Source organism: Diabrotica undecimpunctata, chromosome 10 (genome assembly GCF_040954645.1).
Source record: "Diabrotica undecimpunctata isolate CICGRU chromosome 10, icDiaUnde3, whole genome shotgun sequence".
In the NCBI taxonomy this organism is placed as follows: Eukaryota; Metazoa; Arthropoda; class Insecta; order Coleoptera; family Chrysomelidae; genus Diabrotica; species Diabrotica undecimpunctata.
The window spans coordinates 39149617-39165847 of record NC_092812.1 but is presented as its reverse complement, the minus strand read 5'-3'; the positions used below and the strand labels follow the sequence as shown (position 1 = coordinate 39165847).

The 16231-nt window shown below is 32.9% G+C and overlaps 1 protein-coding gene across 2 annotated transcripts in view; it reads left to right on the top strand.

The window, feature by feature from the left end:
- The first annotated feature begins 1200 nt into the window (after window positions 1–1200).
- Window positions 1201–16231, top strand: part of dnt (tyrosine-protein kinase Dnt) — a 35710-nt gene continuing 20679 nt past the window's right edge. The window contains exons 1-2 of one of the 2 annotated variants that reach the window (XM_072545760.1): window positions 1201–1600; window positions 15554–15696. In XM_072545760.1, the coding sequence (XP_072401861.1) occupies window positions 1489–1600; window positions 15554–15696 (255 nt within the window). In that variant the 5' untranslated portion in view covers window positions 1201–1488. The remainder of the gene's footprint in view (window positions 1601–15553; window positions 15697–16231) is intronic. The other variant, XM_072545761.1, reaches the window with a different exon arrangement.

Here is a 16231-nt window from a genome sequence, read left to right as displayed (position 1 = left end):
AACATGATCGGTCCGCTGCGCGCGCAGCACTAGAGAATTAGGCGCGTTGAATCGGTGAAAATCACTCAAATAGAGATTAGTTAAGTTTAAGTTTACATGTACAATGTTTTAGTAAACAAAATATATTTCTATAGTTAAAATTTGTGCAATTCTTATTTTCATTCAATTCCTTGTTCCTATTGTGCAATTTAATAATATTCATATCAATAAATATTCTACCGAGAAAAAGACGTTGTCACGTAAAATCTTCGCCCGTAAAACCGACTTTACAGGCAATCGATTTTTTTTAGTAAATTTCAGCATTATGACCACGTTAAAGTATTTTAAATCAAATCGATATTGTTCTGTTCCTCAATGCAATTCAAGATCAACAGAAGATATTTCACTATTTCTCTTTCCTAAACTGGAAAACTTGAGGAAAAAGAGGAAATGAATAAAAAGAAAATACCACTATCATTAAGTCAATAACATATTGAGAATACATAATTTATTTTTAGATATAAATAAAAAAAAATAGCAGTAATACAAATACTTACCATGTTGGGATAGTATCATGACGTTTTTTCCTCAAGATTTATTATGGAATCTTTTAAAGACAAATCATGTGTTATGATCTTTTCTGACACGTGATCTCAAGTTAAGGTTGATTTCATGTAATCAAATGAACTATCTTACAATAAAGTCAAGTTCAAGTTATTTATTTATGTTAATATACAATAAAGTACTTACAATATGTCAAAAAATAGTATAAAATAAAAATTAACATATTAAAAACATCAGGAATAATATAAAATAATGCATATATTAGTAAGACAAACATTACACAGAACATTATACTCTGGGTTCCCAGGTATACACAAAATAGGATTAATCAATACACAAGCCAGTTCCAAACATTAAAGTTAAAATTTAAGAATTCATCACTTGAAAACTTCTTCCGCTTCAACCAATGGTCTCTTTGCTTCACCACAATACTCAAAGATATCATTAGGCTAATTTCCATTTTTAAATGATAAAAATAACTTGTCTTAAACCAAACTAAACATGCAAAAGCAATGGTAAACATTAGACTGTTATGTTTGTTTATACCATTTATATCGGCCATGACACTGCAATCGACCCGCCCTCTACATTCAGTTTCAATCGCGAATTTTTCGACGTATTTCATATGCTTTAAATCATCATCATTTTATGCACGGGTAAAGAACCATGGACTCAACTGTATGTGATTTTCTACTAAGAAACTTGGCAACATACGTATTTTCATACAGCACATGGTGAGAATCGGCATCGGGCGTTGCTTGTTAGCTTTAGCTAGTAAAACAAAACATAGGAACAATCCAAGGAATGGGAACGGGAAGAAGTTGACACAGACAGACACGCACAGTCGCGTAGAATTGAATACAATGTGGCGTAGTCCGATAAGGTGTAAACACAGTCAAAAATAACAATTTTTATACAATGTAGGACCTAAATTAGTTCAACAAGATGAAGAGTTGTACTCTAAACAATATTATTTTACTGTCAACTGCGTATTTTTGTGCGGTCAGTGGCTATTTAAATTTATATTTAAGTCTTCCAGAAGTTCAAAGACTTTTTGGTGAGTACATTATTTTTTCTTTTCAAATGTTTATAAATAGAAACCATATAAAATTGCGCATGTGTGCAGGGATCGACCAAAATGCAATCTAGGGTAGAGTTATTAACCTGAAGCAACCCCCAGGAAAAATTAACACCACATTAACTGTCATTCAAAGGGATTAGGGTCGTTATAATTACTCGTATATTTTTATGAGAAATTTTTCCCTATAAAATTTTTATGCTACCTTTTTACCAATTTTATTTTGGAACTTAGTACTAGGGTGCTGTTTTATTTATATATTTTTTAATGTGTTTATATTTACTTTGTTAATAACCTATAAAGTAGGTGTTGATTACTAATTACAGTTTTGTTTATATTCCAACAGTGATATCTTTATTTTATAATAAATACAGTTTACTATGTTGTTTTCTTTTAATAGAATAAAATAATAAGTATAATAGTTATAAGATATGATTAATAATTATATTTGATTATATCTTTCTACTGAATTTTTAGTACTTAAGCTGGCTCCTTTAGTACTACTTTTTTAGGAAGCTTAGTATATCACCTCTTTTCAGATCTGAACCATCTTAAACTTTGCTTTCTCCTTTTGACATCAATGGGTGCCACCTCTAGACTTCAACTAATTTACTCATTCTTAATTTTATCCTTTTTCGCCATTATACATATCCATCTAAGCATGCTCATTTCTCCACATGCATTTATTGTTCCTCTTTCTTTTTAACAGACCAACATTCAGCTACATACATCATTATGGCAGTTTGATTTTATGTATGAAATTTGCACAATTACGTGTAAAAATTTATATAAATAAATATATAACTATTCTACACACTAATAATCTGATACATAAAACTGACACTGATCATAGATTTGTATAAAGCAGTCGTAGGGTTTGCAGACTTTCCAACACAGTAATACAGAAGAAAATGTAGTCAAAATTAAGTGAATTGTAGACAAACTATATGCCCTATACAAAGTTTAAAAGTCACAAAAAGAATGAAATCAAGTAAAAGCTTCATAAGAACAGTGCATATTTAACAGCCTCATTGATCATAGTCTTACATGGAATACTCACATACTGAAAACTACACAGAAAGCTTCTATGTCCTTGGGCAGATGTAGAAGGATGTGTAGTAAAAATTGGGGCTCAATCCCAAAATGATCCTTTGGTTATACACAAGGATTATTTGACCAATGATAACCTGTGGGTTTGTGATGTGGTGGACAAAGATGCAAATGAGAGTGATAAGGCTGCTAGGTAATACACAAAGGCATGTGTGTGTATTAGAGGGGCATAAAAACAACTCCTACAGCAGAGTTGGAAGTCCTGCTGAATATTCAACCCTTCATATCTTTATACAGGGTAAAGCCAGATCTGTGATACACAGATTAATACATACTCAGCAATATATAAGCCAGGTGCATAGTGCTGGCAATAGAAAGCTAATTGAAGAGCTAAAAGCAGATATTGTAATGGGGCAACCCATTAATGCAACAGCTACGAGCTTTGACAATAAATTCAAAATTAATACACCAGGCAGGGAAGACTGGAAGGAAGGTGTACCCATACAAGCAGAAGCTACCTGGTACACTGATGGCTCAAAAACATCTGAGGGTGTAGGAGCCGGTATAGTAGGGACAAAACAAGGGATACATTTTCCAAGGAATACAAAGCAAACAGCACAATCAACCTCCCATTTATACTAACCTTCCTATACAAATTAGTCGATGACATCTGTGCTGTACCAAATGATCAGGTCAACACCATCTTAAATATGTTTAACTCTTTTAATAATAAAATACAACTTACTGTTGAAAGAGAAACTAACAATAGCATACATTTTTTGGACACTAAAGTAATCTGCACAGAAGACAATCATATAATACTAGATTGGTACCAGTAACCTACTTCATCAGGCAGATTTCTAAACCTTGCTTCCAACCACCCAAAAATCTAGAAATACAGTACAGTTCCTGCTATGAAAAATAGAATACTTAATATATGCAACAACTAGTTTCTAAGTAACAGTCAGGGCAAAATACTGGAGATATTTATTAACAAAGGTTATCTAAAGACACTCCTTAAACAATTAATTTACAACTCCTACTATTATGATGGACCATTAGATAGAGATGCTCCATAAAACTTTAAATATAAAAGATTGCTCTTCGTTGGTAATCTAACAAATAAGATTACAGCCCTCTTCAAACTATACACAAACATCAGAATTGGTAGGTACTGCGGTATTAATAACAAAAGTTTGTTTTCTTGTGTTAAAGATAACACACCAGTAATGTACACTACCAAGACAATCTACAAAATACCATGTTTAGGCTGCAAAGGTTGCTATATTGTACAGACAAGCCAATGGTCAAAACAGTGTATTACCCATCACAAAAGTGACTGCTATAAAGGTAAAAACACATGTGCTGTTGTTGAACACTTCATCAACACAGGTCAAAAGTTTGACTATACCAATGTTGAAATCCTACAAACAGTAACTAATTATAAAAACAGGCTGTTTCTCAAAATGTGTTATATTACCAACACAAAAAATGTAATAAATTACAAAGCAGGTACGAATCAGTTAAGCAGCATCTACAGCAATATTCTGCAATCCATTTAATTCAAAATTAATTTACCATGTACCTGTTACTTTATTTTATATAAATGCAAAGAACTTCGTCTATCCCACTATACACTTTTGTTGTTTTATGTGTATTTTAACTTATTTTAAAATTGGCAGTCTAATTGTAAAAGTGTAGTACAAAATGTGTCTTGTTTTTTTTGTGAACAATTCTGCCTTTGTGAGTAAATATTTATGTAATTTTATCTTAATGTTGCTTATCTCTTTGTTTTAATAAATTTGTAGTGCACTTCTGATGAAGCCAACAATCAGTTGGTGAAATATTAAGTGTCAAAAAAAAATAGAATTGTTTTAATTCCAGACTGACCCAGCCTGAAATATACCAAAGAAATATATATATATATATATATATATATATATATATATATATATATATATATATATAGTAAACTCTTAAATATTGGGGAAATCTGCAAGAAATACTCTAATGTGTATCAATTGTTTCGCCGAACGTTTTCGCCAAAGAGAATTAATTTGGCTTCTTCAGGGCTGAAAGAGTATAAATTATAATTAGCTACCATATATTATTTATTAAAACATTATTGATCTTACCGTAACTTAGAATTGTAGAGTTAGAATATTAAAAAACTTTGCTAGTAACATAGTGGTGTTTTTTGTTACTATGTGCAAAAAAAGTTTTTTTATAAGGATTGAAATGTATGGTAGCTTCGAACTTGACACGTAAAGGCTTACCCAAGGTTAATCGAAAAACCCAATGCAACTACATTTAAAAGGAGGTAATTCTTTGAAATGTCGGCAATAACTAAATTTTTGATTTTTAGATAGTTAAAAGTGAGGTTCTGTTTAAGCCAGAACGCAAGCGCTGACACTTCATTATTAGTTGGTATGAATCTTTATGTCGTTAAGGTTCATTGGTAAAAAACGAATGAATTTAAATCCCAGTAAAGGGAAATATTATTTTGATTTTCTTTATTTAATTATATTATATTGTTCATGTATTATTGAATCTTATTGAGACATATCTAAGAAAAGCAAGGGAATGTTATATATTTTTTGTTAATGAAAATTAATTATAAAGGTATGTTAGTTGTTAGTTAATGGATATATCAGTCAAGTTAGTAATCTGTGATATAGTATTGTTCTTGGTATCTGATTTAAGTAACAGGTGGTATATATCGCTTAGATTCTTGATGTCACTCTTAACATTAATGGAGAAATCTCATTTCATCTTCAATGAACTCTCTTTTAGATTTATTGTTCTCACGGTGGAGAATTGTGGTGTTAGTATAGTACATGAGATGACCAGTGGAATGGACATGTTTGGCTAATGCACAACGGTCAGGGTGAAGCCGAGAATCACTTTTGTGTAGTGTAATACGTGATTTCAATAATTGAGATGTTTGACCAATGTAGGAATTGTTGCAAGAGAGACATGGAATGTTGTAGACAATATTACTAAGCCTATCTATGGGAGTCTTATCTTTTATCTTAGAATAAAGATTATTAATTGTTAGGGCTGATCTACAAGCTATATTAAGTTTAATGTTGTTATTATTATTGCCAAAGCTATTTTCAACACTTTTCAGAATCCTTGTTAACCCCGGAGTGATATCTCTGAAATATGGTAATGAAAAATATTTGTTTATAGGAGTATCAGAGACTGGGTTCCCACTTAAGACATCAGGATCAGCATTGTTAGTCGCGAAGGAAGGTGAAATATCTTCGTCATGGATAGTATTATATATATATATATATATATATATATATATATATATATATATATATATATATATAATTATGTTTATTTACAATCTACATCATTACAGAGTATTAAGTAAATGTGTTACAGGTTTTAGGCATGAAGGAGAGACATCCAATGATGTCTCACCTTCTTCTATTTTGGTTTAGTTTTGAAGTAGGTCTTGGGGCCAGGTTCTATCTAGTATTCTTGTGGCTGGACCATTTTTGAATAATTCCCTTACTAGCTCATTTTCATGGTGAATGGTACATTTATTTTGTGACTCCGAGGCTTGATGGATTTCATCTCTGATGAAATTAATCTTTAAGTCATAGTAAAGTGTTTGATTACTTATGTACCATCGTGATCCACTATCGATGTTAGCACTTTAGACTAGAATCTTAGGATGATATTTAGGGACGTTGGCTTTGCACAGCCCCATAAGTGTAGTCTGTAGAATCAGATAGGTTTGGAATTTTGTTTTGGATGTTAAGTTTTGTAGCAGCAATCTTTCAAAAACTTTGCTTACAGTTGGGAGTAGGCTGATGGTATGATGCTGATCATAATGATTTCAGCAAATTTCCATATTTTTGAAAAGTGTGATAAGCTTAGCATGCAGTTAGATATAACTGTTAGCAAAGTAATGGTCTTGCGAAGAAGTTGTTTTAGTACTTGTGCCGAGATTAAATTATAACCTGGGGCCTTTCCTGAGTTGAGTTTGTTTATTTCTTTCTTGACTTCTATAGGAATAAAACTTTTAATTGGGAGAGACATTTGACATGCTGCGCTAATTAGTTCTTTCACTTCTTCATCAGGGTCTATTGGCTCTGTTTGAAATACGTTTGTAAGATGTTCAGCAAAGACATCCGCTTTTTCTTTGCTGGAATAGGCCCATTCGCCATTTGGTTTACGGATGGGAGGGATAGTTGTGTATGGTTTCTTAAGCTTTTTAGTCGCCTTCCATAACGTCTGGTCATTTGCTAGGGTTTGTAATATAATTGTTCGAAGGTTTCGTTGTTTGCGACTTTGATGTCTACTCCATGTTGCCTATGTAGTCTATTGAATATATGTAGGTCTATGTTGTTTCTAGATCTTTGCCAGGTTCTCCTCGCACGACGTTTTTCAGCAATGAGTTGGCAAATGTGCAGGGGAACATTTGTGGAATGCGTTGGTTTGTGTTCAGTTCATGGTGTAGATTGCCATGCCGCGTTTTGCACAAGTGTGGTGAAGTATTGAGCTGCTGTATCTATGTCATGTGTAAATTTGATATGCAGAGTAAGATTGGTATTTTCTTCTAGATAGGATTGAAAATTGAAAAAATTGGAACAATGCTTTGTATTCATCTGTGGAGATTGTGTGACGAGGTGGGCTATACATTGCAGATATGTTGAAGTGGGATGGCGTTGCATTCACTTGAAAGATTTTTCTTGTATTTTTTCTGTTGCATATTTTCGCAACACATGATGTGATATGCAGCTGCGGATGATTACCGCCGAGCCACCATAGACTGTATCATCGGGATGAGGTGTGCTGTATGTGGTATAGAGCGGAATATTGAACGTAGCTAGATTGGTAAAGTGGGTTTCTGAAATAAGCAGAACATCAATTTTATACAGGTTTAAGAAAGTAATTACTTCTTGCTTATGGTTTAGCAGGCCATTAGCGTTCCATGTGGCAACTCAAAGTATGTTTAAGAATTTCTTTAGTTAAATACTTGTGTTAGTAAGTTTAATACCATACTATTTTGCCTCATAAGTTGCGAGAACACGTTTTTGAACTCGTTTAGGAATGTTAATAGTTGTTGTTCTATATTAGTTTTAGGTTCTGAATCGTGGTTGGTTTGATGTGCTGTCACGTTTCCATATGTTAATGGTTTTGTAGAGTGGTGTTGGGCTGATTTGTTTCAGTACACACGTGTGGGCTATTGAATGTTGTTGGTTTCCTCTTTTAGACCCTATCTTTCAAGTTTTTGACGCCATATACGAATATTGGAGGTGGTTTTGGTATTTTCTATTGTTTTTAGGTTTCAGTTTGTTCAGGGCTCTCGGCGCTTGATAATGCACTGTATGGATTTTATATTTTTGTTGGTGGTGAGCTTGGAGAATTAAGATCGTTATTCTGTTTTGAAAACTTACGTTTCTTGACTACTTGCTATGAGTTTTTATTTTTAGTTTCTTGATCGTCGCCTTCGCTAGACTCAATATCCGAGTTTTCTGAATGTGTAATTGCAACTTTTAACTTTGTGTTTGAGGTCTGCCCTACAGTAGATGAGTTGCTTGGGTTATAGTAAATGGGTTGAGGTTGTGGTGGAAATTGTTGTGGTTGTGGTGGAAGAGCGAATTGATTTTGTGGAATGTTTGAATATAGGTTTACAACAGACGGTTTCAATAAAAAACCACAATTTCAAAGGAAAATACATTTATTGTGATGTTTCGATTTAGACTTCTGAAATCGTTTTAAAAATACAAATTAAACATATTATTTGGTTTTGTTACTTGGTAATACAAAAAAAGTTTTCTAATAACCTATAATTAGTCAATAAAGAACTTGCCATTGGGCTCTAAAATGAAGTATCAGACTTGGGAATCTCTTTAGACACCAAACTGTCATTCTTAAGCCACATCAATCAAGTAACGAACAGGGCAATGAAAGTACTGGGATTTATCCAACGCACATCTGTAGACCTGCCTTTCTTCACATTTAGAATACTTTATTGCAGTCTCGTTAGGCCTAGTCTAGAGTATTGATCAGTGTATGGTCCCCATCATACAACTGTTACATTGAACAGATTGAAAGTGTCCAAAAATAAATTTTTGAGGATAGCAGCTTTTAGAAGTGGATGCCGGAGAGAGGAATATGACTATCAGTGGCTAAGAGATGATAGTATTGATTTACCAACACTTGAGTCAAGGTGGATATTGTTAGATTTATGTTTCCTGCAGTTCATTAATGCTATTATAGATTGTCCTCAATTTTTATTACTCATTTGTCTCAAAGTACCCAGTAGAAACAACAGACAATCTTTTCAGTGCCATTTCCCCACACTAATTATGGTATGCCTGCCAAGACAAATAAATATTTTAACTCCAAAATTAGTTTATTTAAAAAACAACTGAAAAAACAACAAATAGGTATTTTATAATAAGTTATCTCTTTTACATGTCAATATTAGTCTTATCCAATGGTATAAATAATAATTATACAGAGTGAAGCAGTAATTGTGAAACTTTGGCTTAAATGGAAAATTTAATGAGGTTTTAATGAGGTCATCTGCAATCACAGGACTTTCATGTGAGTCGGTTAGAAAGGTGTTGAAATAACATAAGTTTCACCCCTACAAAACACAAATTCTTCTGTATTATTGTTTAAAAAACAACGCAACCCACTTTGAACATTTACTTAATTGACATTTTTAACAAATTTGTAGTTCAACAAAAACTTCATTAAACACATTTCTCTTGAATAAGGAGGTTGGTCAAGGAGACACCATCTCTCCTAAACTATTCACCGCTTTATTACAGAGTGCTATGAGAAACAATAATTGGGAAAGTATTGGAATCAACATAAATGGGGAGTTTCTGAACAACCTGAGGTTTGCAGACGACATAGTCCTTATTGCAGACGGGATAGGTTATGCCTGCCAACTTCTTCAAGACCTTCAGAGCTCTTGTACATGAATTGGCCTTAAAATTAACTTTTCCAAAACACAGTACATGACCAACTTTGTACTGGCCAAAAACATTTCAACTAATGGAACACAAACTGAACAAGTGTATGTCTATAAGTATTTGAGCGACGAGATTAAATTAGGAAGAACCAATCAAACAACAGAGTTAAACAGAAGAATATGACTAACATGGACAGCTTACGAAAAACTGATGGAAGTCTTTAGATTAGATATTTCCATGTGCTTGAAAAGGAAGGTCTTTGGTCAATGTATACTCCCAGTTCTAACGTATGGAGCAGAAACATTGACTATTACCAAAAAAGTAATCAATAAGATACAAGTGACACAGACAGCAATGGAGAGGTCAATGTTGAATGTATCCCTCAGAGACAGAGTTTCAAACTAAATAGGAGAAAAATTGGTGTTACGGACGAAATTAAAATAATTATAACGCTGAAATCGAACAGAAATGGAAGATGAACTAAGAAAATTTTGCTTATCATAATCGAAGACGTCCTTCAACAATGTGGTCGTCGGACAACATCCAGCACAACTGGATTAAAGGTGCTCAAGATCGGATGCAATGGAATTATTTACGGGAGACCCATGTTCAGTAGTGCGCTCAAAACAATAAGTCGCCTATTCAAAAAGTGGTCTTATTTTATTTAAACAATTTTTTAAACAAATTTTAACAATCAACTTTTTCTCGACACGGACAAATATTTTTTATGATACAAATTTTATCGTTTTCTAGTTACAACATTATAAAGCTAAAAAAAAAACGAAAAATTACTATTTTCAAAGCTGGAAAACACAAGTAAATGTGACTGAATTCAAGTTCAAACCTTCTGCTATTAGCTCCATATGAATATTTTGGGTTTATTTTATTTTAAAACATTTTTTTTAATTGTTAATGAAGCGCCTGTTAGATAAGGCGATCTGGAATCTGTATACTAATAAATCTGTAAATACCGAGCGCACGTCCTGTTATAACCGGTTCATTAACAAATAAAAAACAATGTTTTAAAATAAAATAAGCGCAAAATACTCATAGGGAGCTTATAGACGAAGATTTGAACTTGAATTCAGGCACTTGATGATTTCAAAAATTATATTTTGTACTTGTGTTTTTGTGCCTTGAAGTTTTAATTGTTAATAACTCGAAAACGATCATTTTTATAACAAAATTCCAAGAGACCTTTTTTGTTCAAAAGGATAAAAAACAAAAACAATTTTCCCGAGTTGAAAAAGTTGACTTTTACAATTTGTTAAAAAAAAAATAAAATTGTTATTCTGGGATGTCTCACGAATGTGATTATGAAAAAATATTTCATGGAAACATTTTTTCGAACGAACCCGAGCTTTTCGCCTTATCTATATATTTTATTGAAAGTAAATGTGAGGCATTTGGGGTAGCAATACTTTCTGTATTCTTAATTTGTTCTAAAGTAAATGGATTGGAAATAACGAATAACGTCTAACTGTTGTTTTGTTTAGTTATAAAACAACACACTGTAAAAATTATGTAAAATATTTTATACCTCCTGATCGTCTAAAACCATGAATTCTGAGTTCCACCCGATACGGGATTGATCCGTTTACCTAGAATATTATTTGTTTTATTTTTAAGAATTCCAATAAAATCTTTCAACATTATCTGTCGTTAGTTGTGTATGTGTGGGTGCTCTAGTTGGTAATGGTGTTTATATTTCTTTATAGAAATAGATCCGTGCCTGAGGTGCTTTGGACTCATTAATTTAAAATTATCTGTTTATATTTTTTGTTTTACTTACCATAAGAGCATCGGAGTATATACACACATCAAAATAATCTTGGGGACACCTATATTAATTGCTTTAAATTAGCTGCAAATAGAAAAATAAATTTATGTTTTTAATATTTTTTGTTATTTTGTCAATTATTGTACCAACTTCAAGGGCAATGCTAATAAGAATGGCTATAAACAATTTAACAAAACTTCAATATAGGTTTTTGTCTATAAGATAAAAGTAATATTTCTTAGGATAACCAACCAGACTGAAGACCGTTTTATTAGGTTGCAGTCTTTGCGAGAACGCACTGTAACTGCATTACAATTACAAATGAGGATGTAAGAGACCTATCAGGTGTTTGTAAGTCTCCAATAGAAATAGACCACATGCAAAAGGGTTAAATGCTCGAAGACCTGTGAGGGTGTCTGTGTTATCTAGAGAAAATCACGCTCAACGACTTTAGTGGGCATAAGAACACGCAAATTATATTAGAGATGAGTGATCGTCTATAGTTTATTTTTATGAACGAGAGAGTAATTAGCATAATTTTAACTGGTACCTCCGACCACTCCATGGGTGTGCTCAAGATTAATTGAAAAATTACTTTGAATAATTGTAAAAAATAAATGAATTATTTCAGTGTTAGAAAGTGTTTAGGTGTATGTAAACAAAAGTGACCTCTTTTATCACACACTATATTAGAACTGACTGGCCTACATTAAAAAGGGTTTTAAAAAATTCACATTTTTTTTAATTTTTAAAAATTACAAAAGAGAAAAAGAGTTTTTAAAACCGTCTAAGGTATGTTAAATAGATGAATAAAAATATTAATATAAAACTTACAGCTACTTGTTACAAATCCAAATCAGATTCAGAAGATGAACTTTCAGAACCAAGATTTATAATAACTGGCTCGATCATTTTATCAGTAATATTGTCCAGCTTCCACATTTTTTCCTCTTCTTTAATAGTGTGATTTACTGCCTTTTCCCAGTTTTCAGGTTTTACATTATTTACGGCCTCAAAAAACAACTGTTTAACATCATGAATTTTAAAAGTGGTATTTTTTCTTGAAACTTCACTCTTTATCTGTGCCCATACCAGTTCAATCGGGTTTAATTCACAATGATATGGTGGGGATCTAAGTACTGTCATTCCACGATTTTTGGCAATTTCATCAATTTCGTATTTTTTAAATTTTTCTTTATGAAGGGCACACAACGAATAAAGTTCCTTTCTTATAGATCCGGGATGGTACGTAATATTTTTTGAACTCAGCCAATTCTGCAAGTCTTTTTTTAACCACTTGGTTGTGGGCAGTCCTTCTATAAGTCTGGAGTGATAACTTGCATTATCCATTACTATTACACAGTTCTTAGGAAGAAGATCTATCATTTGTTCGAACCATTCTTGAAAGACATCAGCGTTCATGTCTTCATGGTAGTCACCGGTACGAGTTGATTCAAAAGTTAATAAACCACCTTCAACAAAACCGTCTGAACTGCCAATGTGTACTATTATCAGCCTGCGTCCCTTTCCTGATGGTGGGTTTAAACCAGTAGATAAGTTATTTACAAAAGCGTGCCTTTGACTTGTAACAGTTTCATCCTGCCAAAATTTATTTGGTGTATGACCCTCGTTGATCCATGTTTCATCAAGATAAAATATTTTTCTTTTTTGGTTTCTCATTTCCTTTATGGTTCTTAGAAAATGTCTTCTCCATATGACAATATCGCTTCTTTCTAATAAAATAGACTTTCTGGGATTCTTTTTCCAGCGGAAGCCTATTTCTTTTAAAAGTTTCCATAACGTACTTCGACTCATTTCTGGGTAATCCTTATCATCTCGAACTGAGACAAGAACTTTATCCAATGTTGGAAATTCTTGTCTAAAGAAGAATTCATGCACTTTCCGTCGAAGTCCTTCTTTAAAATGATATTCTATTTGAAATTTTGGTTTCCCTGGAGCATTACGTGGCATTTGAAAACTACCACATTTCTCTTCTTTAATAACTCTGTAAATCGTAGATTTCCCAACACCAAGTGTACTGCTAACTAACTCAACGGTCTCATCAACACTTTCACATAAACGTTTGTCTGTAAATGATTTAAAACAATTAAATATTAATGTTTTTTCATTAACTGTTAAAGGACCAATTTTTCGGCGTTTACACGGCACTTCCAAATTTTCCATAACACTAGTATACACAATAAACTGCACCTTGCAACGGAAGTACCTACTTTTAGTGAACTGTTAAGAATTTTGAATACGCCACTTGGACCTTCCTACAAAATGGAAAAACCCACTATCACATTTTCTGTGGAATAAGTTTAGAAGGTAATTATCTAGTCAATTACTGTCGTAGATTCCTGGAATTAAAGAATTAAATGTTTGATTGTTGAAACCCTTACTTCGTGGAATGCACTCATTTCAGATAAAATAAAACGTTTTATTTTATCTAAAGAATTAAACTTTATTTTGCAAATAGGTAGGTACTTATTAAACTTTTATTGGTTATATATAACCAATAAAATAAACATCTTACATTTCTTGCAAATTCATTAGTACCTGTTAACCTCCATCACTCCGACACTGGCAACCTTATTTAGGGATTAGTAATCCTCACAACTATTGTATTCTATTCTGCTCCAACCTTTATACCTGGTGGTCATAGTCAATTTAAAATTGTTTTCCTATATACTTCTGTAAACTTGTTGACAAATATCTGTTTTTCATTGAGTCACCCGTATCAACAGTTTAGGGATTTGCATACATAATTTATTGTTTTATTACTCTCTCATACATAAAAATACACTATAATTTGTTCACAGATGAGTCTCGTTTTGCATTTGCACCAGATACAAGGCGGACAAGAATTTAAAGACGATTTGGCAATGCTTAACGATTGACTACCGTGCAGAAGGTTCATAAGACAGCAATGCGGCAGTATAATGGTATGGGGTGACATCATTATTGGTGGAAGAACCAATCTCGTTTCTTTGGAACGGTTTCTAAATGCAACAGACTACCGCGATATTATGTTCTAACCTATTGTTGTACTCTTTGCCCAAAAAGCTGGTCCCCAATTTCAATTAATTTACAACAATGTACGTCCGCATACTGCCAGAGTCGTGAGAAGATTCCTCGAAGATAATGAAATTAAGGTTTTACCATGGCCTCCACAATCTCCAGATTTAAACCCAATTAAGCATGTATGGGGTACATTGGACAGACGCATTTTATAACAAAATATTGCGTTCAATACAAAACAGCAACTATTTGAGGGTATTTCAGTGGAGTGGAACAGAATACCACAGCAAGACATTGACCATCTGATCATGAATTTTCCTCACAGATGTAGGACAGTAATCAACAATTGTGGAGGTCATACACTATACGTACTAAACCTAAAGACTACTTTGTTGGAAGTTGAGGGGCACGAATGCTATGAAAAATGCAACATCGTCCAGTCTATTAAGATTAATAGACTAAGGTGGCTAGGACACCTTGAACGAATGGACACTGGAGACTCCCAAAGACATATTATATCAAGAGCCAGTAGGAACCAGGAAGAGAGGCAGGCCAAGATCTAGATTCAAAACTCAAGTCGAGATGACTTGAGGAATCTAGGGGTCAGAAATTGGAAAGCCAGGGCGAAAGATAGGGGGGAATGCCTAGGAAAGATAGGGTTGTACAGCCAAAGATGATGATAAGGGGCACGAAATTAGTTTTTTATTTTTTTTAATACCATTTTCAATTAATACCAATTCTACGAAAAAATGTTTCTTTTATATTCGGGACACTTGTTCATATTTTTTTATTAAAAATAATTGAAATAAATTATTTGAAGTCCTTCTGTAATCTCGCATTTTGTTTTTGTCCCCTAGATTATTTTGATGTGTGTATTATACCAATCATAAACGGATTGCCCGTCAATCATTTGTCAATCAAATCGTTGACGACTCGATATATTTGAGTTTGTTGAGTTTGGAGGGTTGAAAATGTAAAAAATTGATGCGGTTCAAATAACCATCACTTAGCGATCTACCGTGGTATTCTAGCAAAGGCTAAATACAGTTGTGTCGATTAAAAAACTAACTTAATTGAGCTATTTGTCACCTACTGTATACTCGCATGAGTGACGTATAATTTTTGTTTCAGGTTTACACGCTGAGCTCTTTTACATCAGAAAGGGCGTGATAAACAATTATGCATTCAAATATGTTGTTACTATTCCGTCCAACATTGATTCGTTGTACTTTACATGGGAAAGTTTAACACCAGGACAGGCAGTAAGTAAATTGGTGAATATATTAATATATTTATAATAAATAGTCATTAAAGGGATTGACAGTTCTGAGTCAAGACGAAGTATTTATTAAGTATATAATTCGTATATGATTGGTCGTATCATAGTTAAACTAACAATTAATCGCTACTGGAAATGCTACTGTGTTAATATTTTGAAATGCTTTCCATTGGAGGAAAGCTCATGTGATTACATGAAATAAACTTTAGCTTCTGAGACTCTATCGAAAAAAATCTCTGTGTGATTAACTTTTATTAACACCAAAAATTCTATCATATGAATATATAACATTATCTTCTAAGAAATTCTATTGTAAATCGCAAGGAAAAAACAGGAAAATGGTAATCATTCTATTATCAAAATAAAATAGTAAATCAGGTCTTCTTTGTTTTTCCTTTTAGTCCTTCCAGGAACTTGCTTGCAACTCAGACATTCTTCATATTGGGTGATAAGCATCTCGGCGTTGAACATGCCCTAACTAGCTTAACCTGTGCTGTATCATTTTGACATCACTTGGTGTCACCCGTATA